Source organism: Mesocricetus auratus, unplaced genomic scaffold (assembly GCF_017639785.1).
Source record: "Mesocricetus auratus isolate SY011 unplaced genomic scaffold, BCM_Maur_2.0 contig_9143_pilon_obj, whole genome shotgun sequence".
NCBI lineage: Eukaryota > Metazoa > Chordata > Mammalia > Rodentia > Cricetidae > Mesocricetus > Mesocricetus auratus.
In genome coordinates this window covers 1-18,383 of record NW_024430741.1, presented here as the reverse complement: position 1 = coordinate 18,383, position 18,383 = coordinate 1, and the positions used below count along the sequence as shown (strand labels likewise).

General features: G+C 35.9%; 1 protein-coding gene across 1 annotated transcript; it reads right to left on the bottom strand.

The window, feature by feature from the left end:
• Positions 1-681: 681 nt before the first annotated feature.
• Positions 682-2,750, bottom strand: LOC121138093 (leucine-rich repeat and calponin homology domain-containing protein 1-like; the record flags this gene model as incomplete). The annotated part of the gene is given in 4 exon segments (XM_040740910.1): positions 682-1,297; positions 1,299-1,632; positions 1,635-2,477; positions 2,600-2,750. Coding segments are annotated over 4 exon segments (1,944 nt in total), but the record flags the coding sequence as incomplete, so codon positions are not given.
• Between the last annotated feature and the right edge of the window lie 15,633 nt (positions 2,751-18,383).

The following is an 18,383-nucleotide window of genomic DNA, read 5'->3' as shown; positions in this document are numbered from 1 at the left end:
TCACCCTTTACAATTGCCACAAACAACATTAAATACCTTGGGGTAACGCTAACCAAACAAGTAAAAGACTGTGTCGTAAGAACTTTGAATCTTTAAAGAAAGAAATTAAAGAAGCCCTCAGAAAATGGAAAGATCTCCCATGCTCTTGAATAGGTAGGATGAATGTAGTAAAAATGTCAATCCTGCCAAAAGCAATCTAAACATTCAAAGCAATCCCCATTAAAATCCCAGCACAATTCTTCACAGACCTTGAAAGTACAATAATCAATTTGTATGGAAAAACAAAAGACGCAAGATAGCCAAAAAAACCCTGTTCAACAAGGCAATGTCCGAAGGCATCACCATCCCTGACCTCAAGCTCTATAATAGAATTATAGTTCTGAAAACAGCTTAGTATTGGCACAAAAATATACAGGTAGACCAATGGAATCGAATTGAAAACCCGGATATTAACCCACACACGTATGAACATCTGATCTTTGACAAAGAAGATAAAAATATACAATGGAATAAAGAAAGCATCATCAACAAATGTAGCTGGCATAACTGGAGGCTGGCATGTAGAAGAATGCGGATTGAAACATGTTTATCACCATGCACAAAACTTAAGTCCAAATGGATCAAAGGCATCAACATAAATCCAGCCACACTGAACCTCTTAGAAGAGGAAGTGGGTGGTACCCTGTGGTTGGCCAAGTGGCAGAGCACGACGCCATCCATGAGTGCAGCTCCTATGTCTTCATGCAGGGTCACTTTCAACCTCATTTCAATGCTCTCTCGGTGCTGCTCCACCAGCTCCTTTCCTTCTGTCATCTGCTCCATTTTCCTCCAAATCGTAAACTGCAGGTCTATGGATTCCAAATTTCTCTGCGGTCTTAGAAACACTGAGAGAGGCTTCAGGCCAAAAGGAGCTGTGATGTTTGCAGTAGGAGACACGGAAGGGGAGTTGTCTCTCATCTCATTTGGAGAATAATGGTTCCCGTTACTCCGCATCATTAGATCATTTTGCACCTCACACTCTGGGGACATCTCCAGCTGCATCTGACCATTGAACGTAGGGTCAGGTAATTCTCAGGCTTCTGCTGAGCCCATGGGATACAGGCTCAAAATACTCCTCCCTGTAATGTCAGCGCTCAGACCGTTGGGATCCTGAAGCAACACTTCTGCTTCTCTCAGCTGCTCAATCATTGCTATATCCAAATCCTGATCTTTGGATGACTCTAGTAGTCTCTCCATGTGCCAATGAGCAACCTCTTCTATCCGCAATAGCTCTTCACACTCTCGCGCCTGGTCCTTTATAGTTCATAAATCCCGGGTGAAGAGCATCTGCTCCATCAGCAAACTGGTCTCTTTCTCGTCCTGAGCTGTTGCTGTCACCCAAAAGGGAAGGCTCTGGCTGAAATTCTCCTTTGGCTGGGGTCAGATGATGGCAGGCATCCTCCTTGATGGCCTGGTCTTCCTCCATGATGTTTGACATGGGAACATTGAGGCTAACTGTGTCCTCATCGGAGGGCTCGGTGGCAGATAACCGCTTATCTCCATTGTCATTTCCAACTCCCGAATCAGAATCCTTCTTACTGTCTTCTACATGCTGGTGCAAATGAGGCCTCTCCATGGTGTGGAGGTACAGGGGTCAGTCGTCTTAATCTGGCACGCTTGTATGCTCAGGTACTTAAATATGTGCACTTTGCCTTTTGTGCAAATCTGAGCCAGCGGGGACTGCAGAGGGTTGTTCTCCAGAAAGAGCACTTGAAGCTGCTTCATCTCTCTGAAACAGATGGGTATCACCAGAACTTTGTTGCAGGAAAAGTCATACTTTACCAAGGGGAGATCTACTAGTTCTGGTGGTAAAATCTTAAGGTTATTTTTTCGGACATTCAGTTCTTGTGGAGACTTTAGCTGGCCAATCTGCTGGGGCAAGGCTGTGATCTCGTTGCAGCTGACATCCAACTCTATTAACTGCTTGAGCTGACCTATCTCTTCAGGTAGTGATGCCATCTTGTTGTTACTTGTGATTAAGACTTTGAGAGGCAGACCACACAGGCAGGCAGGCAGGGCAGACAGCTGATTTCGGCTCAAGTTTAAGTAGGTTAGCATCTGCAAATTAACAATGGCCTCTGGGATGATGCGGATACAGTTGTGATACAGGTTAAGGATCTCCAGGGATACGAAATGGCACAGTTCCATCGGCAGTTCCACCAGCCTGTTTTTAGACAGATCTGCCTGAACCATGTCTGAGAGGTTGTGCCCGGGGGCCACCGTCCGGTGAAACTCCTTCAGCTTCCTTGTGCTCAGGTTTAAGCCCCCAGAATTGGCCGCCTCTTCCAGTGAGCGCTCCAGCCCGCAGTTCAAGGGCAGGTTGAAGCCCGCGCCTTCCGTGCCTCCTTGGTGCTCGTGGTGCTGGTGAAGGTGTGGGTGTAGGGCGGTTGCCGAGAGGGCGGGCATGAAAGCTTGGGGTTTGCTTCCCGGGTTTCCATCTTCTCATGGTCCCCTGCCCCGCTTCTGCGCAGGGGACACAGGTTTCCCCGGCAGCCCCGAGTCCCCGCTGAGCTCCCTCTCAAGCTGCAGGACGGCAGGAGGGGTGGACAGTGGTGCAGACCTAGAGGCAACCGCTCAATCGCAAAGATTTCCAGCCCGGGAGGCCGAGGGCTGCGAGAAAAGGAGCGGGTGGAGCAGCTCCGAGAGAGCATTGAAATGAGGTTGAAAGTGACCCTGCATGAAGACCTAGGAGCTGCACTCATGGATGGCATCGTGTTCTGCCACTTGGCCAACCACATCCGCTCCTGACCGGAAGCCGGACTCGGGGAAAAGAGACCAAGACTACCTGTGTGCTGTCTTTTATACCTTCCCCCGCAATGCCCCCTAGCCATGCCCAAATGTGGGCCTGGCTAGTAACGTAGTTCTGCCTACGTACGTATACGTCTTTACATCCAGCCGTATACGACTTTAGTCCTGCCTAAAGTGGGTGTGATTAGCGGTGTGGTAAACCGCCCTTTTATTACCTCATCTGTATGTGCCTCTAATAAGTCACATGTTTAATGGCAGCATCAGACTTCCTCCTACATACCCTTGAACGAATTGGTACAGGAGACAGCTTCCTGAACATATCACAGCTAGCACAGACAGTGAGATCAACAATTAATAAATGGGACCTCCTGAAACTGAAAAGCTTCTGTAAGGCAAAGGACACAGTCAGCAAGACAAAAAGGCAGCCCACAGAATGAGAAATAATATTCACTAATCCCACATCTGACAGAGGGTTGATCTCCAAAATTTACAAAGAACTCAAGAAGCAAGTCTCCAAAACATAAAAGGACCCAATTAAAAAGTGGGCTGCAGTACTAAATAGAGAATTTTCAATAGAAGATTCTAAAATGGCTGAGAGGCACTTGAGAAACGGTTCAACATCCTTAGCCATCCGGGAAATGCAAATCAAAACAATTATGAGATACCATCTAACACCAGTCAGAATGTCTTAATCAAAAACATCAACGAAAATTTATGCTGGATAGGATGTGGTGAAAGGGGACACTACTCCTCTGCTGTTGGGAGTGGTAACTTTTTCAGCCACTTTGGAAATCAGTATGGAGATTCCTCAGAAAAATGGCAATAAACCTACCACAAGACCCAGCAACTCCACTCTTAGGCATATATCCAAAATATGCCCATTCATACAACAAAGATGTCTGCTCCACTATATTCATAGCAGCAATATTTGTGATATCCAGAACTTGGAAGCAACTTAGATGTCCCTCAACCAAAGAGTGGATAGAGAAAATTTCGTATATTCACACGATGGAGTACTATTCAGCAGAAAAAATGGAATCCTGAGATTCGTAGGCAAATGGATGACACTAGAAGAAACCATTCTGTGTGAGGTAACCCAGTCACAAAAAGAGAAACATGGCATGTACTCTCTCATATATGGATTTTAGACATAGATCTGGGGAGTGCCAGACTACAATCCTATGGCCAGAGAGTCTGGGAAACAGAAACTTCATTTAGTGGCTGATCGAAGAAGTGGCAGACTCCCTTGGTTAAGTACTGTGCTGAACTCAAGAAAGCCAGTAACAGAGAGGGAGGACTGATGATCAAAGGGATTAAGACTGGTCTGGTTTAACCCCCAGAAACAGCTGAACTGACAAAGCTTAACTCTTGAAACCCAGGCATCAGCCTGGGAATACAGCATGGGACTAATCAAGAACCCATGAATGTGAGTGTCAGTGAGGAGGTCTAAGTAATCTATTGAGCCTTGGGCATCAGATCAGTACCCATCCCTTGTATACACACGGACTTTGGACTCCCATCCAACAATGTGAGGTGTACTCTCACCCTGAAATCTTGGGGAAGGGTCTAGGCCCTGCCCTATATGAAATGACAGAGTATGGACACCACCATTGAGGGCCTCATCCTCCCTGGAGAAATGAGGGGATAATGGGGGTGGTTGGGAGGGCACAGAAGGAGGGGAGGTAAAGGGAGAGCGACCTGGAACTGACGTGTGAAGCAACCTTGTATCTTATCTAAATTTAAATTGAAAAACACATAAATTAAAAAAAGAGAATTAACGATACAATACGGTGTGAGAAACTACATGAGTATCTACTTGAAAACTAACGATACAACACTGTCTGAGAATCTACATGAGTAACTTGTTGTAAATTGAAGATACAACACTGTGTGAGAATCTAAGGCATATTTTCTTGATAACTAATGATACAACACTTGTGTGAGAAATTACATATGTAACTTTTTGAAATTTAATTATAGAACACAGTGTGAGAAACTTCATGTGTAACTTCTTGAAAAATAATGATAGAAAGCTGCCTGCACATCTATAAGCATACCTTATTGAATAAAAGGAAACAATACATTGTGTGAAACTATGTAACATCTAGAAAACAAACGAAACAACATTGTGTGAGAATCTACATTCGTAACTTTTTGAAAACTAAGGATAAAGCACTGTGTGAGAATCTATATATGTAACTTCTTGAAATCTAACGATAAAACGCTGAGTTCTAACTGAATGAATAACTTTTTGAACAGTAACGATACAACACTCTGTGAGAAAACTCACGTGTAACTTATTGAAAACTAACGATACAACACAGTGTGAGAATCCCCAGGTGTAATTTATAAAAATTAATGACAAAACACTGTTTGAGAAACTACATGCATACCATCTTTAAAATTATGAATACAACACTGTGAGAGAATCTATAAGTGTAACTTCTTAAAAAAATTGAGAGAAAACTGTGTTAGTAGCTATGTGGGTAACTTCTTAAAAACTAACGATACAGCACTATGTGAGTATCTACATGTGTAACTTATTGAAAAATAACAATACATCACTGCGTAAGAAACTACATGTATGACTACTTGAAAACTAAATATACTACACTGGCTGAGAACCTAACGTATATCTTAATGAAAAGTGATGATAAAATTCTGTGTTTGAATCTATATGTGAAACTTTTTGAAAATAAATGACACAACACTGCCTGAAAATCTACACATGTAACTTACTGAAAATTGAAGATACAACACTGTGTGAGAATCTACATGTGTAAATTATTGAAACCTAACAATACACACACTCTCAGTATCTACACGTGTAACTTCTTGAAATCTAATGATACAACCCGGTTTGAGAATATATAAGCGTAACTTCTTGAATACTAAATATACAACACTGTTTTGAGAATCTACACGTATAACATCTTGTAAACTAACGATACAACCTTGTGTTTGAATCTGTTTGCCTAACTCCTTGAAACCTAATGATACAATACAGTGTGAGAAACTACATGTGTATCTTCTTGAAAACCAACAATACAATGCTGCCTGAAAATGTATACGCGTAACTTATTGAACACAAAGGAAACTACACTTTGTGGGATACTATGTAACATCTTGAAAACAAACCATACAACATTGTGTGAGAATCTATATAGGTAACTAACGATACAGTACTGTGTCAGAATCTGTCTACGTAACTTCTAGAAATCTAACAACAAAACTCTGAGTTCAAAACTGAATGCTTAATTTCTTGAAAATTAACGATATAACACTGTGTGAGAATCCACATGTGTAACTTATTGAAAACTAATGATACAACCCTGTGTAAGAATCTATAAGTGTAACTTCTTGAATCCTAAGGATACAACACTGTCTTGAGTATCTACGCGCATTACTTGTTGAAAACTAACGATACAATACTGTGTGAGAACCTACACGTGTATCTTATTGAAAATTAATGACACAACACTGTGTGAGAAAATACACGAGTAAATTATTGAAAACAAACGATACAACACTGTGTGAGAAATTACGTGTTTAACTCTTGAAATCTAACTATACAACACTGTCTGAGAATTTATATTCGTAACTGCTTGAAAAGTAACGATACAACACTGAGTTCGAAACTACATACATAACTACATGGAAACTAATGAAATAAGACTGTGTGAGAAACTACATTAGTAACTTCTTAAAAATTAACAATACAACACTGTGTAAAAATATACACGTGTATCTTATTGATTCTCAGACAGTGTTATATTGTTAGTTTTCAAGAAGTTACGCTAATAGATTCTCACAGACTGCTGTATCATTATTTTTAAAGAAATTATGCATGAAGTTTCTCACACTGTGCATTTTCGTTAGTTTTCAATATGTTACACGTCTAGTTTCTCACACAGTGTTGTATGGTTAATTTACAATAAGATATACATGTAGGTTCTTACACAGTGTTGTAACGTTTGTTTTCAAGAAGTTACATATGTAGTTTATCACACAGTTTTGTATCGTTAGTTTTCAAGAAGTTACATGTGTGGATTCTCAGTAGTGTTGAGCCCTTTATTTTCAAGAAGTTTACACATATAGATTCAAACACCAGATTGTATCATTACTTTTCAATAAGATACATGAATAGTGTTGAATCATTAGTTTGCAATAAGTAACACCTGTAAATTCTCACACACAGCATTGTATTGTGAGTTTTCAAGAAGTTGTAAATGTAGTTTCTCACAAAGTGTTGTATCGTTTTTTTCAAGAAGTTGTAAATGTGGTTTCTCATACAGTGTTGTATCATTAGTTTTCAAGACGTTATACATGTATTTTTTCACATAGTGTTGTATCATTAGTTTTCAAGAAATTACACATGTAGATTCTCAGACAGTGTTGAGTCTATTATTTTCAAGAAGTTACCCATATAGATTCAAGCACAGGATTGTATCATTACTTTTCAATAAGCTACATGTGTAGTTTCTCACACAGTGTTGAATCATTAGTTTTTAATATGTAACACGTGTAGATTCTCAGACAGTGTTGTTTCACTAATTTTCAATAAGTTACACGTGTAGATTCTCACACAGTGTTGTATCGTTATTTTTCAATAAGTTACACGTGTAGATTCTCAAGACAGTGTTGTATCATTAGTTTTCAAGAAGTTACGCTTATAGATTCTCACAGAGTGCTGTATCTTTATTTTTCAAGAAATTATGTACATAGATTCTCACACTCTGTTGTATCTGTTGTGTTTAAGCAGTTACACCTGTCGATTCTCTCACTCTGTTGTATTGCTAGGTTTCAACTGGTTTTGCATGTAGTTCCTCAAACATTGTTGTGTCGTTAATTTTAATAATTTACACAGAGATATTCTCACAATATGTTGTATCATTAGTTTTCAAGAATTTACCTATATAGATTCTAACTCAGTGTTGTCTTTTCAGTTTTCAATAGGTTACATGTGTGGATTCTCACACAGTGCTGTATCGTTAGTTTTGAAGAAGTTACGCATGAAGTTTCTCACACTTTGCAGTTTCATTAGTTTTCAATATGTTAACACGTCTAGGTTCACACAAAAGTTTGTATCGTTAATTTACAATAAGATACACTTCTAGATTCTTACACAGTGTTGTATCGTGAATTTTCAAGGAGTTGTAAATGTAGTTTCTCACACAGGGTGGGTTCGTTAGTTTTCAATAAGTTACACATGTAGAATCTCACACTCTTGTATGTTAATTTTCAAGAAGATACATGTGTAGAATCTCACGCAGAATTATTTCATTAGTTTTCAGGAAGTTTGGCTGTAGATTCTCACTCAGCGTTGTATCATTAGTTTCCAAGAAGTTGTGCTTATAGATTCTTATGCAGTGTGGTATCATTAGTTTTCAAGAAGTTACGAATATAGATTCTCACACAGTGTTTTAATGTTAGTTTTCAAGAAGATAACACGTAGTTTCTCACCCAGTGTTGTATATTGTTTTTTTCTAGAAGTTACACTTGTAGATTCTCACACAGTGTTGGATTCTTAGTTTTCAATAAGTTACACGTGTATATTCTTACAAAGTGTTGGATCATTAATTTTCAATAAGATACACTGGAAGATTCTCATACAACGGTGTATCGTTAGTTTTCAAGAAGTAACGAATATAGAATCTCACACAGATTTGTATTGTTAGTTTTCAAATAGTTTCACACGTAATTTCTCACACAGTGTTGTACTGTTTGTTTTCAAGAACTACTCATGTAGTTTCTAACACTGAGCTTATCGTTAGTTTTCAATAAGTTACACATGTAGATTCTCACACAGTGTTGTATCGTTAATTTTCAATAAGATACACATGTGTATTCTCACATAATATTGTATCGTTAGTTTTCATGAAGTTATGCATACTTTTCATGTAATTTCCCATGAAGTTTCTCATAGAGTTTCATATAGTTTTTTATCAGAAGTTACACATGTAGATTATCACGCAGTGTTGTTCCGTTAAATTTCAAGAAGTTACGCTCATAGATTCTCAGAGTGTTGTATCCTTTGATTTCAAGAAGTTACAGATGTAGTTTATCACACTTTGCTGTATTGTTAGTTTTCAGTATGTTACACATCTAGTTTCTCACACAGTGTTGTATCATTAATTTTCAATAAGATACACGTGTAGATTCTCACACAGTGTTGTATCCTTAGTTTTCAAGAACTTATTAATGTAGTTTCTCACACAGAGTTATTTCATTAGTTTCCAAGAAGTTATGCGTGTAGTTTCTCATGGAGCGTTTTATCATTAGTTTTCAAGATGTTATGCTTATAGATTCTTACACTGTGTTGTATCGTTAGTTTGTAAGAAGTTATGCATATAGACTCTCAGAAGGTTTTAAATCGTTAGTTTTCAAGAAGTTACACATAGAGTTTACCACATTGAGCTGTTTCATTAGTTTTTCTCATACAGTGTTTTATCGTGAGTTTTCAATAAGATACACATGTAGATTCTCACACAGGGTTTTATCGTTAGTTTTCAAGAAGTTACACACGTAGATTCTCACACAGTGTTGTATTATTTGCTTTCAAGAAGTTGTACATATTGTTTCTCACACCGTGTTGTATTGTGTATTTTCAATAAGTTACACTTGTAGATTCTCAAACAAGATTGGATCGTTAGTTTTCAATGAGTTACACGTGAAAATTCTCCCATAGTGTTGTATCATTAGTTTTCAATAAGTTACGAAATAGTTTCTCACACAGTGTTGTATCATTAGTTTTCAATAAGTTATATATGTAGATTCTGAAGACAGTGTTGTATCATTAGTTTTCAATAAGTTATGCTTATAGATTCTAACAGAGTGTTGTATCTTTAATTTTCAATATGTTACATGTATAGATTCTCAGACAGTTTTGTGTCCTTTATTTTCAAGAAGTTACACAAAAAGATTCAAACCCAGTATTGTATCATTACTTTTCAATTAGATACACGTGTAGATTCTCAGACAATGTTGTATCATTAGTTTTCACGTAGTTACATTTGTAGTTTCTCACACAGTGTTGTATCTTTAGATTTCCAGAATTTACTAATGAAGTTTCTCACACAGAACTATGTCATTGTTTTGAAGAAGTTATGCATTCAGTTTAGAACTGAGAGTTGTATCGTTAGATTTCAAGTAGTTACACAGATAGATTCTCACACAGTGCTGTTTTGTTAGTGTTCAAGATGTTACACATGTAGATTCTAACAGTGTTGTATTGTTAGTTTTGAAGTTGGTAAGCATGTAGATTCTCATCAGTGTTGTACCGCTAGTTTTCAAGATGGTAAGCATGGTTTTATGTGTTACACGTTCAGATTCTCACACTGTGTTGTATTGTTAGTTTTCAAGAACTTACATATATACATTCTCACTCAGTGTTTTATCGTTAATTTTCAATAAGTTACACTTGTGGATTTTCACACAGTTCTATATCATTAGTTTTCAATAATTTACGAATTTAGATTCTCACGCAATGCTGTATAATTTGTTTTCAAGATATTACTCACCCAGTTTCCCACAAAGTGTTGTTTCCTTTGATTTCAATAAGTTACACGTATAGATGTACAGGCAGCTTTGTATCATTTGATTTCAAGAAGGTGCACAGGTAGTTTCTCACACAGTGTTGTATCATTAGTTTTCAAGAAGTTACACTGTAGATTCTCTGAAAGTGTTGTGGTCTTTATTTTCAAGAAGTTATGCATATAGATTCAAACACAATGTTGTATCATTACAACGTGTGGATTCTCAGAAAGTTGTATCGTTAGTTTATAAGTTTTTACACATGCAGTTACTCACACAGTGTTGTGTCGTTAGCTTTCAATAGTTACACGGGTAGATCCTCAGACAGTGTTGTATCATTAATTTTCCATAAGTTATACATGTAGATTCTCAGACAGTGTTGTATCGTTAGTATTTCCTTGGTTTTCAAAAATTTATGCATTCAGTTTAGAACTTAGCGTTGTATCGTTAGATTTCAATAAGTTACACACATAGATACTCTCACAGTGTTGTATGGTTTGCTTTTAAGAAGTTACACCTGTAGATTCTCTCACAGTGTTGTATAGTTAATTTTCAATAAGTTGCATGTGTAGATTCTCAGACAGTGTAGTATCATTAGGTTTCCAGAAGTTACTAATGTAATTTCTCAAACAGAGTTATTTCATTAATTTTCAAGAAGTTATGCATTCAGTTTAGAACTCAGAGTTGTTTTCAAGAAGTTACATACATAGATGCACACACAGTGTTGTATCATTTTTTAAGAAGTTGAACATGTAGATTCTCTCACAGTTTTGAATCGTTAGTTTTCATCATGTTACACATATAGTTTCGCACACAGTGTTGTGTCATTAATTTTTATAAGTTGCACGTGGAGATTTTCAAACTGTGTTGTATCATTAGTTTTCAAGAACTTACATATATAGATTCTCATTCAGTATTGTATCATTAGTTTTCAATAAGTTACACGTGTGTATTCTCACATGATATTGTATCGTTAGGTTTCATGACATTGTGCATACAGTTTAGAACTCTGTGTTGTATCGTTAGATTTCAAGAATTTATGTATATAGGTATTCACACAGTGCTGTATAGTTCGTTCTCTGTAAGTTACAAATATGTACACATGTATTTTCTCACACAGTGTTGTATCATTAGTTTTCAACAAGTTACACATGTAGATTCTCAGACAATTTTATATCGTTAATTTTCAGTATGATACACGTGAAGATTCTCAAAGAGTGTTTTATCTTTACATTTCAAGAAGTTAAGCTTATAGCTTCCCACACAGTGTTGTATCATTAGTTTTCAATGTGTTACATATGTAGAATCTCACACAGTGTTGTATTTTTAATTTTCAATATGATACACGTGTAGATTCTCAGACAGTGTTGTGTCCTTTATTTTCCATAAATTATGCATATAGATTCAACCACAGTATCGTATCTTTACTTTTTAATAAGTTACACGTGTAGATTCTCAGACAGTTTTGTATCATTATTTTTCCAGATGTTACTAATGTAGTTTCTCACACAGAATTATTTCTTTAGTATTCCAGAATTCATGCATTCAGTTTAGTACTCAGAGTTGTATCATTAAACTTCAAGGAGTTGCATAGATATACTCTCACACAGTGCTGTATCGTTAGATTTCAAGGAGTTATACACATAGATACTCACACAGAGTTGTATTGTCTGTTTTTAAGAAGTTATATATGTAGATTCTTTCACAGTATTGTATCATTAGTTTTCAAGTTGTTAAGCGTGTATTCTCTCAAACAGTGCTGTGTTTAATTTTTATAAGTTACACGTGTAACTTATTGAAAACTAAATATACAACACTGTGTAAGTATCTACACATGTAACTTATGGAAATCTAAAGATACAATGCTGTGTTTGAATCTACACTTGTAACCTATTGAAAAGTAAAGATAAATCATTGTGTGAAATTCTACACATGCAACTTCTTGAAAACTACCGGTACAACGCTTTGTGATAATTTACACATCTACCTTATTGAAAACTAACGACACAACGCTGTGTGAGTTTCTACACATGTACCTCATCAAAAATTAACGATAATACGCTGTGTGAGAACCTACATGTGTACCTTATTGATAAATAACGATACAAAAATTAGTAAGAATCTATTAATTTAACTGCTTGAAAATAAGCGATACAACACCTTGTGAGAAACTACATTCGTAAATTCTTGAAAACTAACGACACAACACTGTGTGAGTTTAAACAGGTGTACTTTATTGAAAACTAACAGTACAAAGCTGTGTGAGAATCTACACGTGTAAATAATTGAAAACTAATGACACAACACTTTGGGTGAATCTACACATGTAACTTATTGAAAACTAACGATACAATGCTGTGTGACAATCTACACGTGTAACTTATATAAAACTATCTATTCAATGCTGTGTTAGATTCTACACGTGTACCTCATTGAAAATTAACGATAAAACGATGTGTGAGATTCTACAGGTGTACCTTACTGAAAACTAACAATACAATTCTGTGTGAAATTCTACACATGTACCTTATTGAAAACTAATGATACAACACAGTTTGAGAATCTACATGTGTAATTTCTTGAAAACTAATTATGCAAAACTGTGTGAGAATCTGTAAGTGTAACTACTTGAAAACTAGCAGTTCAACAATGTGTGAGAAACTACATGTATAGCTTCTTGAAAACTAACGATACAACGCTGTGTGAGATTCTACACATGTACCTTATTGAAAATAAACAATACAATTCTTCGTAACAAACTTCAGGTATAACTTATTGACATCTAAAGATACAAAACTGTGTAAGTATCTACACGTGGAACTTGTTGCAAACTAATTATACAATACAATTTAAGGATCAACCTGTATAACTTCTTGGAAACTATCGACATGAAACTGTGTAAGAATCTGTATGTGTAGTTTTTTGAAAACAAAATATACAATACTTTGTAAGCATCTCTAAACGTAACTTCTTGAAAAGTAACGATACAACACTGTGTGAGAAACTACACCTCTGCCTTCTTAAAAACTAACCATACAACGCTGGGTGAGAATCTATTCATGTACCTTATTGATAACTAGCGATACAACACTGTGTGAGAATCTATAAGTGTAAGTACTTGAAAAATCGCCATACAACAATGTGTTAGAAACTTCATGCCTAACATCAGGAAAACTAACGTTACACTACTGTGTGAGAATCTACACATGTACCTTATTGAAAACTAACAGTACAAAGCTTAGTGAGATTATACATGTGAACATTATTGAAATGAGAAGATACAATGCAGTGTGAGAATCTAGAGGTATAACTTATTGAAAACTAACGACACAACACTGTGTGACAATCTACAAGTGCAACGTATTGAAAACTAACGATACAACAGTGTGAGATTCTACACGTGCAGCTTATTGAAAACTAAATCTACAACGCTGTGTCATAATCTACACGTGTACCTTATTGTAAACTAATGATACATTGCTGTGTGAGAATGTAAAGATGAAACATATTGAAAACTTACGATACAACACAGTTTGAGAGTCTGCACGTGTAAATTCTTGGAAAATATTGATAAAACACTGTGTGAGAAATTACATGCGTTATTTCCTGAAAACTAATGATACAAAACTACGTGAGGATCTGTAAGTGTAACTACTGGAAAACTAGCGATACAACACTGTGTGAGTTACTATATGCATAGTTTCTTGAAAACAAATGTTCCAAGGCTGTGTGAGATTATACAATTGTACCATATTGAAAAGTAACGAGAAAAATCTTTGTGAGAATCTATAATGTAGCTACTTGAAAATTAGCAATACAAAACTGTGTGAGAAAGTACATGGGTAGCTTCTTGAAAACTAATGATACAATGCTGTGTGAGATTCTACACGTGTACCTTACTGAAACGTAACAATACAACAATGTGTGAGAATCTACACGTGTACCATATTGCAAACTAACCATACAATGCTTGGTGAGAATCTAAAAACATAACTTATTGAAAAATAACGATCGAACGCTGTTTGAGAATCTACACGTGTAAATTATGGAAAAAAACGACACAACATTGTGTGCGATTCTACACGTGTAACTTATTGAAAACTAAGGATACAACACGGTGTGAGATTCTACACATGTACCTTATTGAAAACTATCAATACAAGAATTGTGAGAATATCTACATGTGAAACTTATTGAAAACTAAAGATACAACGCTGTGTGAGAATCAACATATGTACCTTATCGATAACTAACGATACAATGCTGTGTGATAATCTACACATTTACCTCATTGAAAACTACCGATACCACGCTGTGTGAGAATCTACAGATGTAACGTATTGAGAACTAACGATCCAACACTGTGTGAGAATCTACAATTGTAAATTATTGAAAACTACCAACACAAATCTTTGTGCGATTCTACACGTGTAACTTATTGAAAACTAATGATACAATGCTGCGTGAGATTCTATACGTGTACCTTATTGAAAACTAAGGATACCACGATATGTGAGATTCTACACATGTCCTTACTGAAAACTAAACATACAACTCTACGTGTGAATCTACACATGTACCTTATTGAAAACTAACGATACAACACTGTGTGAGGTTCTACAACTCAAACTAATATAAAACTAATGCTACAATGCTTTGTGATAATCTACAAGTGTACAATTCAGTGTGAGAATCTATAAGCATAACTTATTGAAAAGTAACATTACAACGCAGTGTGAGAATGTACAGGTGTAACATATTGAAAATAAAAGATACATCACTGTGTAAGTATCCCCACGTGTAACCTATTGAGAACTAAAGATTCAACAATGTGTGAGAATCCATAAGTGTACCAACAAGAAACAAGTGATACAATACTGTATGAGAATATACAAGCATAATTTCTTGAATACTAATGATAAAACACTGTGTGAGTATCTACACGTGTAGCCTATGGAAAACAAGCGATACAAAGCTGTGTGCGAATCTACAGGTGTAATTTATTAAAACCTAACGAAACAAATCTGTTTGAGAATCTTCCACGTGTTCCTTAATGAAAACTAACAATAGAAAACTGTGTAAGAATCTAGAAGTGCAACTACTTGAAATCTAGCGATACAACACTGTGTGAGAAACTATATGCGTAGCTTCTTGAAAACTAATGATACAACGCTGTGTGAGATTCTACACGTGTAGCTTATTGAAAACTAACGACACAACTCTGTGTGACAATATACAACTGCATCGTATTGAAAACTAACAATATAACAGTGTGAGATTCTACACGTGCAACTATTGAAATCTAACTCTACAACTGTGTGTTAAAATCTATCCGTATAACTTATTGTGAACTAACGATACATTGCTGTGTGAGAATCTACAGGTGAAACATATTGAAACCTTACCATACAACACAATTTCAGAATCTACCCGTGTAACCTCTTGGAAAATATCGATACAAAACTGTGTGAGAAATTATATGTGTAATTTCTTGAAAACTAACGAAACAAAACTCTGTGAGAATCTATATGTGTAACTACATGAAAACTTGCGGTACTACACTGTGAAACTACATGCGTTGCTTCTTGAAAACTAATGTTAAAAGTCTGTGTCAGATTCTAAACATGTACCTTATTGAAAACTAACGCTACAACACTTTGTGATAATCTACATATGTACCTATTGAAAACTAATGATACTGCAATGTGTGAGATTCTACACTTGTACCTTATTGAAAACTAACTATACAATGCTGTGTGAGATACTACAAGTTTATTTTATGGAAACCTAACGATCCAATGCTCTGTGAGAATCTACAGGTGTAATGAATTGAAAACTAACGATCCAACACTGTATAAGAATCTACATATGTAAATTATTGAAAATTTACGACACAAAACTGTGTGCAATTCTACGCATGCAACTCATTGAAAAAATAACCCTACAACGCTGTTAGATAATGTACACTTGTACCTTATTGAAAACTAATGATACAACGCTGTGTGAGATTATACACGTGTACCTTATGGAAAACCAACGATACCATGCTGTGTGAGAATGTTCAGGTGTAACTTATTGAAAACATACGATCCAACACTTTGTGAGAACATACACGTGTAAATTGAAAACAAATGACAAAACACTGTGTTCGATTCTACTTGTGTAACTTATTGAAAACGAACGCTACCATGATGTGTGATAATCTACATGGGTAACTTATGTTAAAATAACTATAAAAAGCTGTGTGAGATTCTACACGTGTACCTTTTGAAAACTATCCATAAAACACTGTGTGAGAAACTATCTTAATATCTAATTGAAAACTAACGATACAACACTTTGTGGGAATCTGCACATGTAACTTATAGTAAACTAATGATACAACAGCGTGTGAGATTCTACAAGTATAACTTATTGCAAACTAATGCTAAAAAAGCTGTGTGAGAATCTACACGTTTACCTTATTGATAACTAATGATACAATACTGTGTGAGAATCTATAAGCGTAACAACATGAAAGCAAGTGATACAACACTGGGTGAGAAACTACATGCTCATCTTATTGAAAACTAATGATATAGCACTCTGTGACAAACTACAAGTCATCTTTTTGAAAACTGATGATACAACATTGCGTGTGAAACTACACCTGTACCTTCTTGAAAACTGATGAAACAACACTGTTTGAGATTCTAGACGAGTACCTGATTGAAAACTAACCACACAACACTGTGTGAGAATCTACAGGTTTAACTTATTGAAAACTAAAGATACAACACAGTGTGAGAAACTACATGTGTATCTTATTGAAAAGTAACTATACGACACATTGTGAGAATCTGTATGTGTACCTTCTTGGAAACAATCAGTAAAATACTGTGTGAGAAACTCTGTGTGTATCTTATTTAAAACTAACGAAAAAACACTGTATGCGAGTCTCAAGCGATACCTCTTGAAAACCATAAACAAAACACTGTGTGAGGAACTACCTGTGTAACTTCTTGAAAGCAAACAATACAACACTTTGTGAGAATCTACACGTGTACCTTACTCAAAACTAACGATAAAAAGCTATTTGAGAATCTAAAGGTGAAACATATTGAAAACTTACGATAAAACACAGTTTGAGAATCTACACGTGTAAATTCTTGGAAAATATTGATACAACACTGTGTGAGAAATTACATGCGTAATTTTTTGAAAACTAATGATACAAACCTATGTGAGAATCTATAAGTGTAACTACTTGAAAACTAATGATACAACACTGTGTGAGTAACTACATGCGTAGCTTCTTGAAAAAAATTTACAAGTCTGTGTGAGATTCTACAATTGTACCATATTGAAAAGTAACGAGACAAATCTGTGTGAGAATCTATAGTGTAACTATTGAAAAGTAGCGATACAGCACTGTGTGAGAAATTAAATGGGTAGATTCAAGAAAACTAATGATACAACGCTGTGTGAGATTCTATACATGTACCTTATTGAAAAGTAATGATACAACAATGTGTGAGAATCTACACTTGTACCTTATTAAAAACTAACGATACAATGCTGAGTGAGAATCTACAAGTATAACTTATTGAAAACTAATGATCGAACACTGTTTGAGAATCTACACCTGTAAATTATTGAAACCTAACAACACAACTCTGTGCGATTCTACACGTGTAACTTATTGAAAACTAAGTATACAAAGCTGTGAGAGAGTCAACACGTGTAGCTTATTGCAAACTGTCAATACAAGCTGTTTGAGATTCTACATGTGTAACTTATTGAAGACTAAAGATACAATGCTGTGTGAGAATCAACATATGTACCTTTTCCATAACTAAAGATACAATGCTGTGTGATAATCTACACATGTACCTCATTGAGAACTACCAATACAATGATGTGAGAGAATCTACAGGTGTAACATGTTGAGAACTAACGATCCAACACTGTGTGCGATTCTACACGCGTTACTTATTGAAAACTAACGCTACAATGCTGTGTGAGATTCTGCACGTGGACCTTATTGAAAACTAATGATACAATGCTGTGTGAGATTCTACATA